Genomic DNA, 19,932 nt, shown 5'->3' on the forward strand with positions numbered 1-19,932 from the left:
AAAACAGTGACGGATGCGTACGGATCCCATATGTCCAAGTCTTGCATCATTGCCGCTGAGACAAAGCACCTTTCTACGGCGATCCTCGGGGAACAGCTGTGGCTCCACACTTAAGATCAATACTGCAGTTACTCTCTGTGAACGTCTCCGCTCAACAACAAAACAGCTGAAACCAACCATCTGGGTAACTTAATTTAGCTGCCATGCGCGGGACATGTGACCACCAAATGCCCGAAGAGAAACACATGCAGAGGAAGACAGGCTGACTGTAGCCACTGGATTATTCTGAGCAACACAAAAATGTTTTTCATCTCTGTCCACTGTCCACAGACTGATACTTTGCATATGACCAACAACTCGTCAACATTTGCTTAGGGCCATTCCCTGTCACAATGCTTGATGTCAGCTTCAGGAAAATGCTGAGAGGAGAGTGAATAAACAAACAAAGTAAGAAAAAGAGGTTGTCAGACATATCCTGCCTTTTGTAAACTTTTGACAACACTTTGTTTGTATGAGACGTCTATGCTTTGATAGATTTGGTTTTGCAGAATGGATACAATTTCTAACACAAATGAATGAGTGCGATGTTCAAACAGAGGTGATTTTTACAACAAAGCAAAAACATTCCCGTAATGGCACATTATCACTGTATTTTTGTATTACAATAACTTTGAGGCGTTGTTAATGTCTGGAATCAGAACAATGACTAAATATTGCTGCCACATATTTAGCCAAATCAAAGAAATACCATACACAGCCTACAGCAATACATTTCATTAGCGGCTAAACCATCTCCTTACTAATAATACACTTTAGTCTTCATGCACTGTTAAAATAAGCGCCTCTGATTTTTTATTTCACAAATGAAGGCTAGGCATAAATCCTACCAGTTTCATCATCACCTCCCTCCAGCCAATGATCGTGTCCGTGAGGGTCACCCCCCCCATCACCTCAGCCTATCAGCACCGAGCCACACCTTCGTAGCAACCAATCATCGCCCTCGGTTTTGCTTTTAAACCACCGGCATTCATGGGTCGTTCGCTTCCCAGCTGTGCTGCGACCCACCTCGACCCCGTCTCCACCTCTTCCATCTGCATCCTTCACCGTCCTCTCATACTATCAGAAGTGTCCAGGCTCCGGGGGAAGACATCTACAGCTCTAACCTGTCCATCCATACTAAATTTACTTCATATATCTGATGTTTACCGGCAGAGTCTGATCGCCAAATAGTCAATAAACCTTTCTAATGGTTGCTTTTGTCTGTTTGAGTCTATCCAGTTTGAGATAATCACACACTCATTATACTCATTCACAGAAAAGATAATACTTATGTCAACCGATTGTGAATAAGACATATCATGAAATACCTATTCTCCAAAACAGCACACGCTGCATTTTAAACAGTTTTTGACACTGCACAGCTGATGATGAGAGATTTGTAGACTAAAATTCCAGAGAGAACTTATAGCCGAATAAAGATTTCACACTTTATTGTTGTAATTGTCACTTTGCCACGGGCAGCACTATATATTGCTAAATTATCATGAAAATATTTTATGTAATGATACTATTTACTCATATCGTGCAGCCTTATTATGATACCATAGAAACTTTGTGGGAACAGATAACAGTGAAGCAGCACTTGAAAGCTTCTAAGACACTTAAGACGCTCTGTTACTGTAGCCCCGCCACCGCTGACTCAAAACATGTGAGTAAAATAGATGTGCGTCAAACTAAAGCAAATTCCTTCTCAAAGCCCGTCCCAAGGACCAGCGCAGACAGTCACCATGGAAATGTGCGCTCCAACAAAGATCTCTCCTCCACCATCTCCTCTTGTGTCCTATTTATAGCCCCGTGAAGCCTGCTGGCGTAGAATGAGTAGCACTACAGTGGGAATGGAAATTTCTCCACCTCGCCTCTTTCCATCCACGCCGCGTATCCCTCACAGCTCCATTTCAAATCAAAGGGATTCTTTTGAACAAGCCACACACAAACAACCCGGCTTTTTATCCAATATCCAAGGAGTATATGAAGCCTGTGTGTAGTTGTAGCAGACAGCGCGGGCTGCGGGGTCACGGCCAACTCGCTACAGACGAAGGTTGCGGGACTTTTGCTTCGTATTTCGAATCTGGTCTGGCCGTGTGTGGAATAAAGATGATAAAACTACAGGCATCTTGAGGTCAACAGATTTTTTCTTTCTTTTTCTTTCCTTCAGGTCCACAGAGGTATGAGTGGGAGGGAGGAGAGCGCGCAGGCAGGTAAATGGTGAGGAAAATAAAGATGGCATTTGCGAAGTCACTCGGCTGGACGACACAGGTTTTTCTACAAAGGCTGACTTCGACATTAACATTCTGTGGGAGGGAAGGTGGCCTCACTGTAAAGCAAATGAGGCAATTATAATTACCACACAGAGGAAACTATTAAACGAAGTGTAAGGTTGTTGTTGGAGTGCTTAGTTGCATTAAGTGTTAAAGCAAAGGTGCTTTCAGGTTTTCAAAGTTGAAAATTGTGAGATAGTATCCATTTGATCAACTTTCATCTGGATTCAATAGTACACAGAAAAATGTTCGCGCCGTCCTTGTATTAACACAGCCTTTTGTTAGGCAGAGCACTAACTGAGGCAATTTACTGGGGTTAGGATGGTTACACCTCACAGACATTCGCTTCCTAGTCACAGGGTTGACACATGCACCTAACAAACATTACCTCATTCACAAACCCCCACCTTCATTCACAAGAGACAAATTTGGAGTCAGCAATTCCCGCGCATTTCTTTGGATGGGGAGGAGAGGTACAGAGGCCACAATAATGGGAAAGGACACAAACCACATAGCCGGCCTTGAGATCAGACCTAGGGCAGTGCACTTAATTGAATTTTATTTAAATCATGATTAAATCTATGGTCAATGCCAATTATCAGCATGGTGGTGCTTTTCAATAAGCAGGTCTACAGCTAATCCTGTGGCAGTACGAGCGCCTGGTTTGGACTTTGATGATTAAAATGGAGTGAAGAGCAAAGCATTACTTTGTTGTTTAAATGTCACATGAAGCACATTAGTGAGAGCCACATTTAGTCGTCGTAGTGACTTTTTTTCTTTTGCAGATATCACCGAGCCCTAATCAAACCCTCAACCTCCTTCATGGACGGTAGGAGACAAATAAACCATAAGGATTATCTCAGAAGTGGAAACAGTGTTAGATAGAAAGTCAGAGTGTAATGCTGCTGTCAGGACCTGAGGGAAAATCCCTCTCCAATCATGTGTATCCTAGTAATTAGCATTAGCCAGAGCGCGTGTCATGCTTTTTAATATCATCCCCATAAAAGACGAGCACAAACAAACAGAGCTGTTTACTTGACGATTGAACGGAACAATGGCTTTCATCATTACCCAGCACAGATGACCACACAAACATGTTTCACAGCTCTTAGGTACCAAATAACCTGAAATGTATTAAAAAAAAATCCATACCATTTGTAAAAGCCATACACTATACCAGTTAGTGCTCATTTAGAAAAGAATCTCCAGTTGTTTTGTTGCACTCCTTACCCAAGAGCTCATCATCAATAGATTACTGCAACATGGGCTATTTACATAAGCAATTTACTGGCTGCCCCGTTTCTCCGAGGTGCCTTTGAGCAGACACGAGATCGTATCATTCCTCTTTTGCTCCCAAAGCACATTCTGCACCAAGTCAGAAATACAGTATGTGGATATAAGCAGCGACAGTCACGCACACAATGGCTATTATATTTGCTTTATGATAGAGCTATGAAGTGGAGTCAAATGTAAATGATTAACTCGGCCGCAGCGCATGTAGTCAATACAAACGGCGATAGCATTTCTTAACTTTTCCGTCCCCTATAATTAAATGCCGTCATATCTCCGCTTGTGTCATTGTTGTAAATCTCGGCACTGGACCGCTTTATGGCGAAATCAGATTTACAGACAGTGAGTCAAAGAGCATTTATTAAAGTAGGTTACTGTGGAAGGAACGTAAATCAAATTTCGGCGAATTATGTCAGAGTCTGACACTGGCAACAAATAAATAAAGGTATGGAATGTCATATGATTTTGTTCAGGGCGGAGAGAGATATATGATGGATTGAATAATGCATTTGCTCGAAGAAGAAATACTGTTGCTATGCATTACCAGCCAGTGAGTGCCTTTTGTAGCAAACTCCGGTCTCGACAAATGGAGAGGTCCGGAAGGTGGTGCAGTGCATGAGTTTAGTGCATTAACTCCTATTGGTATTATGTAAAAGCCTACTAAAAGTTACCTTTACCTGTACAGAAAAAAAAGCTTGTAGCTGTCTTGCATTAGCTGTCTGGTTTTACCATACCCTCACAACTGAGCTGTTATCAGGTGATAGAGGTGAAACGATTGGATCTGATTTTCGCTAGCGTTTGGTATGTAATGCCCCTGAGTGAGTGAAGCGGCTATTATAACTCTTGGGGGCATTCCTCCAATTTAAATTTCTGGATATTTGGGAGCCGGGCCAGAACGGATTGAAGAGCTTCCATTACTTTCGTATCCGGTGCCATTGCCAAACTACAACCAGCAAATAATGCTTCACGTCACCTACAACACCCGCCTCCCCCGCTCGCTGAATGGTAACATGGCCACTGAGATCAGACCCCGACGTACATGTAGAGAAATTATAATTGACCGAAGTTTACGGATGGCTCAGGCCAGGCTAGTCTTGCATCTCCTTTATATTTTTCTTTTTTCATCAAGAAAACAGAAAAACACATTTGTACAATTGTGCTTCACAGGAAAAATGTCCCGGATTCGATTCCCACCTGGACGGGGCCTTTCTGTGTGGAGTTTGCATGTTCTCCCGTGTCTGCGTAGGTTTCCTCTGGGTACTCCGGTTTCCCCCAACACTAAAAACATGTACAATAGATGAATCCTCTAGTCAGGTGATTCTGACCTGGCTCCACATCTGCCCCAGCCCCACCTTAATCCTCAAAAAGATAACCCAGACAGAAGGTGTTTTTTTATTTGAAAGCTTTCCGATTGGTTGAGGGCATACCAGAAGAAGCAGCGGTGTTTGCAGAGTAGAATGAAACAAATGTCAACTTCTAATAATGTTAGAAGGCAGCCAATGCGAAATGAGACGGTTACATAATGAGATTCAAGTAGTCAAAAGATGTCTGAAAACTTTCTGAACCCGCTGGTGTAAAGTATTAATCACCATGTGCTGCTAAAGTCAAGAGTAAGATTTGCTCTGACAATCTAAGAGGAAAAGAGCAGCTGAAAGTAGTAAGTAGTGTAGGTACTTTCATTAAAAAGACATTTGGGGCTTTGTTATAGCACCAGCACCACACTAACCATCTTGTATTATTATTGTTGTTATTGTTGCCAATTTTTCTTCAACATGCATGTTCACAAATTTGCAAAACGCTAATCCAAATACACATACATATCAACACTCAAAATTAATCCCCGCTTGAATGAAAAAATAATCATTTCTTCCCGGCTGCAGCCACACTCTGCTCTTGTAATAGGATTACCTGGTCGAAACCTCTGCTCCACAGAAATATAGAATAGCATTAATGGTTTGAAGAGGGAGTGTATGAGGTTTCAATGTGCTGAGACGGCAAAAACGCTCTTTAACCCTGCCATACGTCCCAGCTGGATATACTTGACCCCCACCTCGCTCTCTCCGTCTCTTTAGCACCGGCCCACACTGCAGGTCTGGCCATGCTACTTTCACATGTGTCTCCTACCATCGATCCACTTGATATAGGGGTTAATTAAAAGAGACAGGGCGTAAGGCTCAGGCCACACAAGCCATTTAAAACTGGCCGTAAAGTGGACAAACGAGGCTGGCTTCCTGGCGACTGCAACACACTCCTCCATTCCAAGCCCTACACAAGCCACACAAAGGCTGAGGTTAGGTCACAATTAGCAAGTACGGGCGCGTGAAAGTCAAAGGGCCGCCTTGATCCACGTCCTTGAATTAATCGGACTTCAAGCTGATTCATGACGGGTTAACCTGGCACCAGTGAGACGTCCTGCACTGCTTCCACTGAATTTAATTTCAAGGTGGGCCTCACAGGAGGAGAGTAAAGTAACGTGTGTTGTGACCTGTTCATTTCCTTCCGGGTAAATGGAGTGCAAATGGACATAGAGGTAGAGTACTGTGCTGTAATCTACCGCTGTGAAGAAAGTCTTTTAGAGTAGCAAGTCACGCTTTCCTTTCATAAACAGAAGCACAGTAGCAAAAAAAAAATCTGTCTGGGCTGCCAAATGTGATTGGTTCAATACAATCTCTATGGAGCCGTGCCAGACAGGCTTGTTCTGTACAATACATGGAGCAGGTGAAGTCATGAGCCCAAGCTATTAGGATAAAAAAAATAAAAAATCAATACATATACATATACATTCAACCGACATGGGTTTTTCTAAGGTCGATGCCGATTTTGGGGGGATTTTTACTGGCCGATGCCAATATTTTCGACCGATATCTTTTGCCGATTTTACCAAAAGTCTGGTCAATAATCGTGTTAAAACATAAACACTTGGCTGCTCCAGTTTAGGTGATTCAATCATAGTTTCTGTCCCAGCTTTGATTAGTTGCTGCTAGCATTAGCATACTGTTGCTAACCGCAGCATTTTGCGCAACGATCCGGAATGCAATTGCGGAGGTTAAAACTAACTCAGCAATTCAATTCTCCAGGTTCTGCGCAGCATGTGAGGTTTGCTAACCACTTTTCATTGCAATGTTTCGCTCTTTCCAATGAAAAAATACGGGAATTCTCCATCACTTTTGGTCCCGGAGATATCGGCTTTTATCGCCGCTAGATCGGCCAATATATTGTAAAATCCCCAGATGTTGGTCGACCTCTAATTTCAAGTTTCAAGTTCTAAGTTCTGGCTTAGTTCTGATTTAGACAGTGTTTTTCCAAATTAAAGCCACAGTCCAGAGCCCCAACTAAACTGTGAAAAGCTGTGATCCATGAACAAACATCCCAGAGGAACCGAGCGTGCTCCTAATGTTCTGCAACAACAATCCTATTTACGCAGTGGATTATAAAGAAAAAAGTGTTTGGAAGAGGGTCTAATGTATTTAAACCTGTAGTCCAAGCAAACCTGCAACATCTTCATTGAGACGAGCTGGTGATGTCCCGCTCCCGCTCCCACAGTCACGAGTCAGGTCTGAGGAGAGGTGAGCCAGCACTCAGTGGGCAGCTTGAAGTCTGTGTACGCTCTCCTGATTGAAATCCTGAATGCTGCTGCTAATCGCTAAAATGATATCATAAATGACGCCTCTCCCTAAAACAATTGTGGCATGTTACGCAGTGACACCAAATCAGGTAGTTCCAGTACTCCCAAATCCAAGCCCATTGTCTGGTTGAGGTGTGTGTTTGTTTTCTCCATGGTGACTGACTGACAACCGTGCCCGTGTGTGTCTGCCATGGCACAGCTACAATCTGAGTAATTACAGAGCAAACAGACTGGGCAAGAGAAAGAGCCTTGTGTCTGTGTGGGGCTCATTGACTCCCTGGATGTGCTCAGAGGAGGATCAATCTCGGTTAAGGCCCGGGCCGTACTCTGGTGCCGGTGTAATTAGGTTGTCACAAGTGTCATTCAGAAATGCAGACGGCTCATATCGCGGCGCACAAAGAAAGCTCCAGCGCAATTGGGAAGCTCTAGAATAATACAGCGGAGATGAGAGAGAAAGAGCGTCTTGTGTGAATGCAGTTTGTATTGGAATGACTGACGGACTTTCATATAGTGACCTTTTGGTATGAATGTTTCCTCTGAGCAGCTGTCAAGCAACCGGCCTCCGCGCCTTCAAAACTGCCTCCTCATTTTTATTCGGCATGCAACAACAAAAACATGTTCTTCTTTCCATTATTTCGTGGAGTATTATTGTTCTAAATGGGTCTATAAAGCAACTACCTTGTCCAGTTATTTACTGCTCTGTTTGCAGAACAGACTATTGAGTGTTTGCCTCAAGCCGAACGAACAATGCTACACTATAGACAAGACACTAGATGTTTATATTCCTGAAATGATAGAACAGAATAGACCATAGAGATTTTAATAAGATAAGTACAGGAGCGTGAAAGTCAAAGCAGCATCAACATTGCTGATATATAAGGCGGCGTAGTAATTCAGAGAGTGGTTGCTTCTCTGTTCGCTTAAAAACGCAATCATTCATTCTCGCACTCATTTGGGCCATTACGATTCAGCTAAGGGTTTCCTCAGGGGTTGTGATGTCAATTCATTTCATTTATTAATTTATTTGAATGGGACAGTGCATATTAAAGCAGCACTAAGTAACTCCTGCCCCGAGGTCATAAGCGCCACTGCAGGTATCGTAGCATGTTGCGTTTTTTTACTCATTAATTGTCCGTGAGAGTAAATACTACACTGACAGAAAACACAAAGGGAGAGAGGGATATTGTACATCCAATTACACAATGGAGTTGTTTCAGTCACTCAAACTTGGCTGTAAATACTGCTTAAGTGGCACTAGCCCGAAGTGAGCATTGCCCGTTAGCCTGGTAGCTTCTTCTTCGTGATTCCATTAGTGTGTATTGGTGGCTCCGAATCGGAGCAGGGAAAGCTGCAAGTGTAGTTTTCTGGCCAGAGACACCAGGGGGAGATGAAAGACCCCCCCAATCGTCCCATTAACACTTGTATAACCCCCAGAGGGACTACGAAATGGATAAAGGTAAACAAGTTATTATAGGCTAATTTCCATCTGCAGGTAAAAACTTACCATGTGCTGGTTATCACAAGATGATTTTTAAGATATGCTATTCAATATTTCAAAATTTCTGTTCGAAATTGCAAATATTTGTGAATTGAGGTCCATTAACAAAATTTGGGAAGCTCTAAACTAAAGATATGCAAGATTTGGACAGTGGGAGCTGAATCCATGGTAAAATAATATTCAGATTTCAATCAGAGTACAAAATGTACTCATGTACATGTGGTCATACCGCCTTTGCGATGCCCAATCCCGTCAGACCTTGGAAGCTAAGCAGGGAAGGGCCTGGTCGGTACTTGGATGGGAGACCGTTTAGTAACACCAGGAAGCCTAGCGAATGTAGTGTGTGAGTGAATGGTTGGTGGTGGTCGGAGGGGCCGATGGCGCAGACTGGTTGCCTCGCTTCCGTCAGTCTACCCCAGGGCAGCTGTGGCTACAATAGTAGCTTACCACCACCGGGTATGGAGTGAATGAATAATGCAATGTAAAGCGTCTTTGAGTGTCCAGAAAAGCGCTATATAAAACCAATGCATTATTATTATTATTATTAAAATGACATATATGACATACATTTTTTTTGTATTACTCAACTAAGAGCAATGACAAAACAAACTCATTAACCTAATTCGATGTCAGAAATTGTATGCTCCTTTGCGCTCGTGGCAGTCACAGCGGGTGGCATGTCAGCTAGTTTGAAAAAGCCCTTATTGTGGCGTGTGAAACTAATGTAAAGCAAACCACCCGGGGTAAGAAAAATGCAAAACGAGTCTACAGCCCAAGTAAGTCTATAAAGAAAATAAACACAACAGCAGCCGTCCTGACACCACGTCTTACCAACCCGCTGTGGGTCGAGCACACACTCCCACTCAGTCTGACCTCCAGCAAAAATGGTGTCAGGGTTCTTTGGAAAGATCCTGTTTGGCCCTGACCGAAGAAGCCCTCATTTCCCTGGTAACATTACACCGGTTTGTTGCAGCACACGTACTACAGTGCAGCCGATAAGGTCTATATGAAGCCGCCGCGCGTCGTAGAGGAGTGCAGTGGTTATCAATCTGTGGTGTAATGTAACTCCTCCGTATGCAAGCTATCCTATATTCAGGCATACAGCAGGTTAGTATGGGATTAATCCGGGTTTGGAATAGTGCTACATACTCAAGGGCGGCACAATTAACAGCAATTATATCAAAATCGGAGTTTGAATAGTTGCTTAATCAAATTGTTTAGGCACTACAAAAACCTTTATAAAAACAACAAAATCTTCTTGGTACTTGTTAACTAGAGTCTGTACATCTAAAACCATTCAGAATAGATTAGCAGTCCATATTTGTCTTCTCTCAAATGTTGCAAATATGCACAGAATACTTTATCTATCTGGTAGTAATACTAGTCAGAGAAGCGATTGAGCCCTAATATGACCATCTCCCTTGCTTTAAGATCCCAATTTAATAGGACAATTGTTATTAGTTTCATACAAAGGGACTATACGGAGTTTAAATGACGTTAAATGTTAAAATTACATATTTTCCTCCTTCTACATGTTCCGGCAATGTCCTGTAATGTTTAGAATTGAGCTCAGACCTATTCACCTCAAAACCCTGTCACTCAAAACGGTCGGAAGCTCCGTCATGCACGAGCTTAATATACAAACTGCAGTTACACATAAGACCTGAGGGGGCAGTAGTGAGTGCAAAATGACCAACTTGCACCTAGTACCTTTAACCATCTGTGTTGGAGAATAAAATTATCGCTATATATCATACTGGGTCATGCTGTACAGTCATCTCTGTCGTAGCCTTGACTGTGTTGCTCAGGCGCCTTAGTACTCTCAGCTACTGAATGTTTGCTTGCGTATCAGTATGACTCTCGACAGAGGGTATTTATCCCTCGCAATGTCTTGAGTTCGTGTCTCCGGGTCCCACGCCAATAGCAAATAAACTTCTCTGCATAAGAGGTCCAGACTCCCGCCCATTTTTCATCTATCCTCTCGGACACCATTGTTTATTCTCCAACAGTCGGAGAATTTCAATTTCAAAGGAAAGCTAGTCCTAATTATGTTCTTCAGTAAAAGATTCGATAATGAGAGTGTTTTAGCTTCCTTTTGAACACAACACACTATTAAATACTGAATAATCTTATTTTAGTTGGCCACTTTATAATAATATTGGCAAGATCCTCGAGGTAGGGGGTACTCGGAGTATAAATGAACAACTCAACGGGTGCACGAGACAGGAAAGGTTGGGAACCACTGCATTAAGGTGCTTTGTGGGAGCGTTACTTGTTTTCCCTTCACTCCTGCATATTGAAATCACCAGGAGAAAACGGGGCTAACAAACTCGGAAATGTCAAGCCTTCATCTCGTTAACCTTGCACATCGATCCGCTGGGATCCAAAGGACTACTTATGAGCTGCAAAGTGATTAGTGCGCCATTAGCCTTGTTGTCTACGGATGGGTCTCTTCGACAATGACCTCTGCACAGACCTTTCTGCAACATAATAATACAAGACAAACTAGGACACTTGGCAAAATGTTACTCACTCAGGCAAGAAATGCTTTAACAAACAAGCGTTTAACTGATGAAAACACAAATTCAAAATTGTCCAAGTGTTATCAAAAAGAACAAAGCTAAATGATTTACTTCAATATACTGAGGCAGGAAAAAATTGCAATAAACGACGATAGTAAATGTCCAGATACAAGTATTGTGAGTGACAGGCTTACTATTGGCATGATATAGGCGAGTATACATGCCATATAATTAAAGCGCTACTACCTTTGCCTACGATGCTTGATGAAAAGACCCACAGTATGTGTAAAATATTAAACAACGCAAACTATTGCCAGTGATAATGAGCAACATACAGTACAATGGTGCATCTGTCCTCATTAATAGTGCATAAGTTGGCCACAGCAGTGCCTGGTTAAAGTCGGAAGTGTTTCTGTTTATATATTTCTGCACGTATCTAGTCATTTCAATGTAAACTGCTGATGTTTCTCTGAACAAAATTAAGTTTAGAAGCAAAATGTTCCGTAATTTGGCGTATGCACCAACCCTTTTTGAAGAGGAGAAGATGGTAGCGCGGTAATTAGAGGCAGCTTCAGTCTTCTTTCAGCGTGGGGTGAGCCTAAGGACACGGAGCTCACGCTTTAACTATCCATCAGTAAAACACCATTCATTCATAATAACTACTGAGCCCAATTACTTTCCACAGTTGACCGCTTGAACAATTTCAGCTCCTATTCATGATGACATATAGATAGTTTTTCTTCACCATCTATGATAGGTCGAAGCCTGTGTCATAATTTATTCTCTCCAATTCAATAAAACCCACTGAACCTTAGTCATAACGATACAGCCCACAATAAACTGAGAGCAGTTTTATTCTGAATAGTAATTGTCTTGTACAAACAATAAAAAAGAAATCCAATTGCACAGAAATGTGAAGTCCCTCTTCCAAATGAGGGGACATCCCATTGTCTTTCTCTGCACTCCTAAACCAGTCAGTGCTCCTCCAGTTCTGTTTTGCTGATAGTAATCCGCAGTGAACTTGTACTAATAAGGGTAAAAACAATCAATACCTCCCGAAGGAGAGGTCGGCCCCACCTTCCAGCTCTTTAATTGGCCGAGTATGGGAGGATATTGTTATTGCACAGGACGAAGTTCAGCCCAACCCAAGTTCAACCGGGAGAATGTAAGAATTTAAACTTCAAACAAAATTTATTCTGGAGACTTAAAGGGATTATACAGAGTTTGAAATGATTAATAATGTATTTTCCTCCCCCCACGTGTTCCAGCAGTGTCCTAATGTGTAGAATGTTCAGACCTATTCACCACAAAATCCTGCACTGTCACTCAAAAAGGTGTTAATCATGCACTGTCGTGAGCATAATGTGACCAACTTGCATCCAGTCCCTTTAATGTTTACTTCAATTCAGCCTAGTAAAGTTAGGCAAATCAATTCACCATAAGAAATGGTTTCATACTTATTAACACTAATCGTCAATTGCAATCATTTTGGCCAAGATAATCGTGAGACAAAATTTAAATAATGTCCCATGCCTAAGGGGAACTTGGGACTGTTTTTTTTATCTTTATTTTTTTTTGGGGGGGGGGGCAGTTTCTTTTTTTTATTCAATCAAATAATAAATGAATATGTATCTTTTGTTGAAAAGGTGATTGCCTTACTGTAGTGGTATGAATTGAAACATCAAACTGGGTAAGTTGGTCATTTGGCCATTTTACCAACAGTCCAGACCCATGGAAATAAAAAAAGATATGTAAAATACATATAAAATGAATTGCTGTATCATTTATTTGTTTGTTTTACGGTTCAGACCAATTCTCTCTTCAGTATCGCCATTACTGCTCTATTTGTGGTTTACCACTAACCTAGCCTGACAAACAAACTACTTTGTGCCATAACAGCAGTACTTTTTAGGACAAGTCTATAAACTATACGTATATCCTTAAATAGACAATCACCAGAAACAAACTGATATTAACTTGGTTTTAAGGCTTGACCACACATTAGAGGTTAATGTCCAAAGTCACACCACATAATAGCCGCTGGGTTTGTAAGGTGGAGCTGTCCTTTTAGTCGCTCCGCAAAACTCTCAGATGATTTATTGCTTGCTGTGTTTTATGTAGATCTGCATTTCAGCGACAGTGTAAAATAGTCATAAAGGCTTTATGTCCTCAGAACTCAAATTAGCACACCATTAAGTCTATCACAAACAGGATTATATAAATCCTAATATAAAACCATTTAGATTTACCTCCTCTCATAGCTGAGCAGTGTTACAGCCGCTCATTTACAGCCATCGTCAAACTAAAATATAAGCCTGTATGTAAACACGGCCATTGGTGCAGTGCTGAGTCAAGTCTCTGCGAATGACAGCACAACACCTCGATGGGGAAAAGCTTTCACATAACTGTCTAACACAGTGTGAAAGATTTGGGCAGCACCGACCTTCAGCCAAACTCGGTCCGCTTTCATTTACAGCTCTCATTTGGGCCCCGAGGCGCCGCTGATCTGTTTAGCTGTCATGCTCTGACCCCGCCCCAAACCTGTGTGAGATGGGGAGCAGGAGTGACCTTCAGGCTCTCGTGGTGCTCTCACCTGCCCCGCTGGCACAGGACACCACCAACCAGTCGTCCCGCAGATGAGAGGGCCTAACCAAGCGTTACTTCCATCCATCATCACATTACGCACACTGGCCTGGTTTAATGTCCTTTCAGAGAGTGGAGACACGCTGGGCCACACAGAAACATGTGAAGCAGCTAATTAGTCTCCGCCAACAGCAGAGGTTTGCCTGTCAGCTAATACTGCAGGGTGAAGTCCCTCCTCGAGTGCTAACGAGGACTTTGTCCATCTCAATAGCCTCATCCGTTATAGCACTACCCACATAATGCACAGCTGATCCTTGAGAGTTTTTCTGAAGCTAAACTCTTCACCTCTGGAGTGTACGGTTCAAATCAGCACAGGCAACTTGTGTGAGAGGTGTGATGAGGGACAGGTGCATCCCAGCAGAAAGAGAACATTCAGAGCATACGGTCGGTCGCAGAATCAGCAAGTCCCGTCAGGGCTGTGAAGAGTGTTTTGGAGAGTAATCAGTGTTTTCAAAATGTTTTGAGAAAAAACATAAACCAGTGTTGAGTGTTTTAGTTTTTTGGAGTGTGCACAGCACTGCAGCGGAACAGAAACAGTGCTGCATAAAAGGCACTGCTGGAAAAAATAACACTATAATAATAATAATAACAATATACAATTAATCACATAAAAGAAAACACTGGGTTATGCAAAAAAAGAAAAAAAAAGCTACAGATGCAAACCTCCACAGCTTAAGCAGATACTGGACTGAAAAGCTTGACAGCTCAAAACAGACATTTCTAGTCCATTCAATGATTCCTTCTCGGTGTAAGTTTTGAAACAGTGATGCTTTTCATTTGTTTACTATTAAGTGACTTGTTACCTTTTACCTTATTTTCCACCATCAACAGGAAAGCAAACAACACATGAACCTGGTGAGTTTGTTTTTAACAAAGCACAAAACAAAAGGATGGCTACATGGCAACAGTCTCCATGGCCTTGACCTCTGATAGGGCAAATCCTGTCATTTGGTCTGTGCTCTGACAAACAGGAGGTGTTGGAGGGGAAGGGTGAAGTAACACAGCTCCTGTGGCCACTGCTCTGATGCTAATCTAAAGTCAGTTTGAGTCTGTAGAAAGCGACACTGACACTGAACCGAACATACTGAGATGGCTGTAGCATCCAGCTTTTTACATTTGACAGGTTTTAGCAATTGAGCAGTTGCTGTAGTTACAGGTTACAAATAATTTTATTTTGCATTCCAAAATGGTGCTGTCTACACTATATAATGTGTTTATTGCTATAGCATCATAATACTAGGTTATCGCTATTACACAAATGTCGGCTGTATCTTGGTGAGATAGCGTTAAAGGCTACCAGTATGTTTCCAAATAAAGTTAAAATATTACTAATACCAAAAAACTGTGTTCTTTAGATACTATGGGGATGATTTTTCAAGACAGGTGCAAGATACCAGGTGCAAGCTGGAAAAAAGCATGTAGCTATTACAGTATTAGGACCCCAAATAGGATATATAAAGGAGAGAATGTACTGCTGTGTGGTCCTCAATGGGTCCTCAGACTTTACTAAAGAAAGTTACTTGGTTCTAAAGCCTTAAAAAGTTTCTAACCAACCAATGAATATACAGAACCACTGCTCTTTATTCCATTCTCATTATGTCCAAAGCAAAGCATGCAAAGCCTCTTGGCAAATCCTAAATCAATGCATTCACTCACCAAAGAAAATCAATTCAATTCCACTTTATTCAATCAAAATTGCATCAGCGTTCACTGAGCCAATATCTGCGAAAATATATTGCGGGGTTATCATTGACAAAGGGTCCTTAAGGCAATAACAGTGAGCATTCAAAGGATAGGATGATAAGTCGTGCTAATGGAAATGGCAATGAGGTGGTGATAGGCTGTCCATCACCTCGATCTGAATATAAAAGCATGAAATTAGCATAATCTCAATACACAAACACCATTGTGACATTTCCCTGATATCATAAGGTCACATAGTTAGTCCTCTCCCCTTTGCCTCAGGTAAAAGTATGAGCTGGAGTGTGACATAACACTGGTAAAACTACACATGTACACACAGGTTCATCAACCACGAAGCCAGCCACTCCCATTTCCTTTTCAAAAGCGTCCGGGACAAGGGTCACGCCAAATCCTCGACCTCATTAAGATTCACATCAATCCAATCTGAAAATTTGTAATGTGTCACTCAAACCTGTAATTACCTGATCTTAGTCATCATCCGTGAGATTTTTTATCAGCTCCTTTTAATCTATTCTATTTGGGTTGGCTGACGTGTTTGTTTTTGGCATGGACTGACCTCGTGTTTCTCTGATTGGTGGATCCACCCGTCAATCATAAGAAGGCTTTGTAGAGCAGGTAAAGTGTGCAGTCTTATCATCTCTAAAGCAGACAAAAGCCACAACAACCTTCTTATCCCAGTAATCCGGATAACTTCAGCATCGAGAGTAAGAGAGAATAATGAGTTTACTCCTACAATGATAGGATTAAACACAAGAACTGAGCAGCTGCCCTGAGTCTGGCCTCACCACTTCACTGCAGCCAAACAAAGATCAGGGAACGAACGGTGGGAAATCTGTGATACGTGGTTTGTGATAATCCTTTTGTTGATTACTGCAGGAATAATATGACATTTTGCTGACATTTAGCACCAAAGTGTGCTTCAGCATAAATTAGGACCAGCTTATGATTTAATTAATTCAATCTGTTTTAAATATATATATATAAATAATTAAATAAAACATGCAGACGATGGCAGCACACATAATTGTCATTTGAGTTAAAAGAATAAAAAGCCACTTATTGCCGGCAATCTGTAAAAAAAAAAAAAATTATCAGTGTTGTTAGACTTTGTATGTTTTTATGGCTCAGCTTTATTTGCACAATGGATGAGGATATTAATGGACGGTATTTCTGTCAAGCAAAAGACAAAAAGAAGTCAAAGCATTGTTGTGAATTTGTGATGCATATATAGCTTCTCATCAAATGTGCTTTAGTTGATGTTTACTACAGAGTCTACTTGAGATAATGGTATAAAAAGCTCTATCAAACCAGGTGGGACCTCGGCGTGGGATACCCATAAAACCTTTACTCATGAACACAAGTCCATTTGAGCCCGTATCTTATTGGGATGATAAGCAGATATAAAGCAGAGATTTATTAGTAGTCTTATGTGGATTGTGACTCAGTTCCCCTGCCACACTCCTCCAGCAGCTCTGTGGCTGACAGATGACTCAATACTCATTTATAGGAAGTTAAATGTGAGCCACTGGGGCCCACAATCTGCTGCATTTCAAAGTGGAATCTTAACACATGTGGGAAAAATCAGCACCTTTCAACAGCGTCAATGACTTTTACTCATGTACCAGTTCAACAGCTTCTTCGGGAGAGTTCATGCCAGACAGACTCCAGTCCAGTATTCAAAGAAAAAGTAGGAGGTAAAGTTCAAGTTCAACTGCTGTCATAACTGGTTCCACTACCAGAGTTTTGATAAACATCAGTTCACGTATTAGAAAAAACATTTTCATGTAGTAATGCATTTAATATATTTCACTGCAAGAGCTAATTTGCAGTTGCAGTTCCTATATGGGCTTTTATTTATTTATTGGTATTGCAATTATAATAATTATTATGCCACTACAACCACTATTATTGTAGCCTATTATTACTATTCACTCGGACTTGGTAACATGTCTGAAAAGAAATAGTATGAAACCCTGATATGGGAAAAGAAATACTGAAAACCATTCATCATAGTACCATGCATCAATAACTAACAAAAAAAATCCTGATGAAGGACATCTGCCTCATTGCAAAGAATGACAGCTTTTCCAGATAGCTCCTCTCGCGATGACCAGACCCACTCATAGAGATCTTTATAAAGACAGGCAGCTCGATCGTCCACTACACTGGAGTATCCCAGATGAGAACAGTGCGCTGTCACAGTCTGACAGCTGCAGGTTTAGGGCTGCTGCAGATCCACTTCATTGATTAGGGACCGAGAAACTGAAAACTGAAATAAAATGGCCAGAATAAAATAAAGAACATATTAAGGCCAACACTGCTCAGCCGAGAAAAACTGACAAGCAAATCAACCGTGCGAAATAGACCTCACTTCTTTAAAAGGGAGGAATATTTCCTTTCCACTGGGTAACTGCAGTAATGTAATGGTTCACACAGTGGTGAGAGCAGTAGAGGTCAGTATGAGAGTGTCGCCCAAGCGTGTCTGCAACAGCTTCACTATGTCTGTTCTACATGAGGACCCAGTGTACCCCTCGGATTTACACTGAATCTGCTTAGTAACTACATACTAACTGGAACTTCATTCAATTCAAATCAAGACAACACAATGTCATAAAGAAGAAGAGAAATCTGTAAAGCAGGCAACAATAACGTTATCTGTAACAGGCTGCTGCTCCACACAATAGTTGTAATAACTGAGGAGAGGCAGTGTTTTAACTGCAAACACTTCCTCATTCTTTCAAAGTGAACTGATTCCTCCTCCTCAGACTGGGAGTGGGGCCTATACACGCAGGAACAGGCTGCGCAGCCATCACACCGCTGTAGTAACATTTAGGAAATCATGAATCACGTTTTGCTACAGTAAGCATAGTCTGCATGTGCCGCTACAATGGCTCCAAAAGGTCCTGCATCAGCTCCAGGAAAACCCAGGGTCTCCCAGCTGAACAGGGAAACACCCGCAGGGAGGGGACAGCAGCAGACTGGAGAGTCTGACATCACTCCATGTTCCTGTGAACTCTCGTGCATTTGTGCCTGGATCGCTCGCACTCACACACGCACTGTAGTTTCTCCTCCAGCTATGGGCACACATTTATTATTCTGAGTTTGCTGCACCACCAGCGCGCAGATGCTGCATTTGACACTCCACAGAAGAGGCGAGGGGAAGCATCGGCCATAGCACGTCTCTAAACCTGCAGACATTCCCATGGCTACAGGTTAGATCCCAATGCACAAAACCAAGACACCCCTCCGACCGGAGCTATTCACCTATCCCAACATCTGCTGCGGAAACCACTAAATGCCTAGATTTCCCGACACCTCCAAAGACACGGGCTCAGTCCTACACGCAGCACTCCCCGCAAAGTTGAAGGACAAGGCGCGAAACGCTGGACACACGACATTGGCAAAAAAAAATAAAAAATGACAGCGACCCCGTGTCCAGGCCGGTTACAGTAAACGGTGGGGCAGCGCCGGGGGGGTGTTGATGGGCTCCAGCAAAGCGCTCCAAAAACTGCATTGCTACTGACAAAGCTAGACGTCCCATTGTGAATAAAACAAGCGCATGACGAGGCCAGACTGGGACGGTCTGAAGGGCTCATTTCACGCTTCACCTCATGCCTGCGCGTAATTATAAAGATCAGACTGGGAAATCTTGAAGGCTAGTTAGCATTACTTCCTTAGCCAGCCCAGCCACCACGGCAGCAGCAGCAGCAGCAGCTCCGCTCTCTTCTTGCTCTCCCCCTCGCTGGTCCGCGCGCTCTCTCTCTCCGCGCACACAGCCGTACCGTCCTGGGACTTACCGGTCTTATGTGCTGATGGTGCCGCTGTGACGAGACAACAAGTGCGGGGAGGCTGCCGGCCGCCGCTCCGCTGCTCCGGGACAACAGGAGGACCGATCTGCACACTTTCGCAGCCATCTCTGGAGTGAACCTCGCCGGGAAGGAGACTGCTGCGGGCGGACCGAGACGCACCGAGGGGAAGAGGGAGGGGAGGTGGGCGGGGTGCAGGGCCGGACTACGGCTGCACACATGCCCAGTGCTGCACCAACCACTGTGCAAACATTGAACCTGAACACTTTAAACACTGCGGGCTAATTCAAACAGCATGAACTGGTCTGCATTTAATTCTGACGCATTACTCCAATGTGGGGAAATGTGCCGACATTAATTAGACTGCACTGGTGCAAGAACCCGGACAATGCAGGTAGGCAGTTTTACACAAAATGGTATGTTACAGGTCATATGTAACTCTGACAAAGTTCAAATCCAGGCTGAAAACAGATGACAAATGTATTGAAGTATTGTTCCTGCACTCCTTCTACTGTATTACATATTT

General features: G+C 42.6%; 1 protein-coding gene across 1 annotated transcript in view; it reads right to left on the bottom strand.

The window, feature by feature from the left end:
• The window catches only part of mcu (mitochondrial calcium uniporter), a 94,659-nt gene extending 75,080 nt beyond the window's left edge, over positions 1–19,579 (bottom strand). The window contains exon 1 of the mRNA XM_079559795.1: positions 19,398–19,579. Within this exon, the coding sequence (XP_079415921.1) occupies positions 19,398–19,514 (117 nt within the window). The 5' untranslated portion in view covers positions 19,515–19,579. The remainder of the gene's footprint in view (positions 1–19,397) is intronic.
• Positions 19,580–19,932: the final 353 nt, after the last annotated feature.

This window comes from Gobius niger (genome assembly GCF_951799975.1).
Source record: "Gobius niger genome assembly, chromosome: 7".
Lineage (NCBI taxonomy): Eukaryota > Metazoa > Chordata > Actinopteri > Gobiiformes > Gobiidae > Gobius > Gobius niger.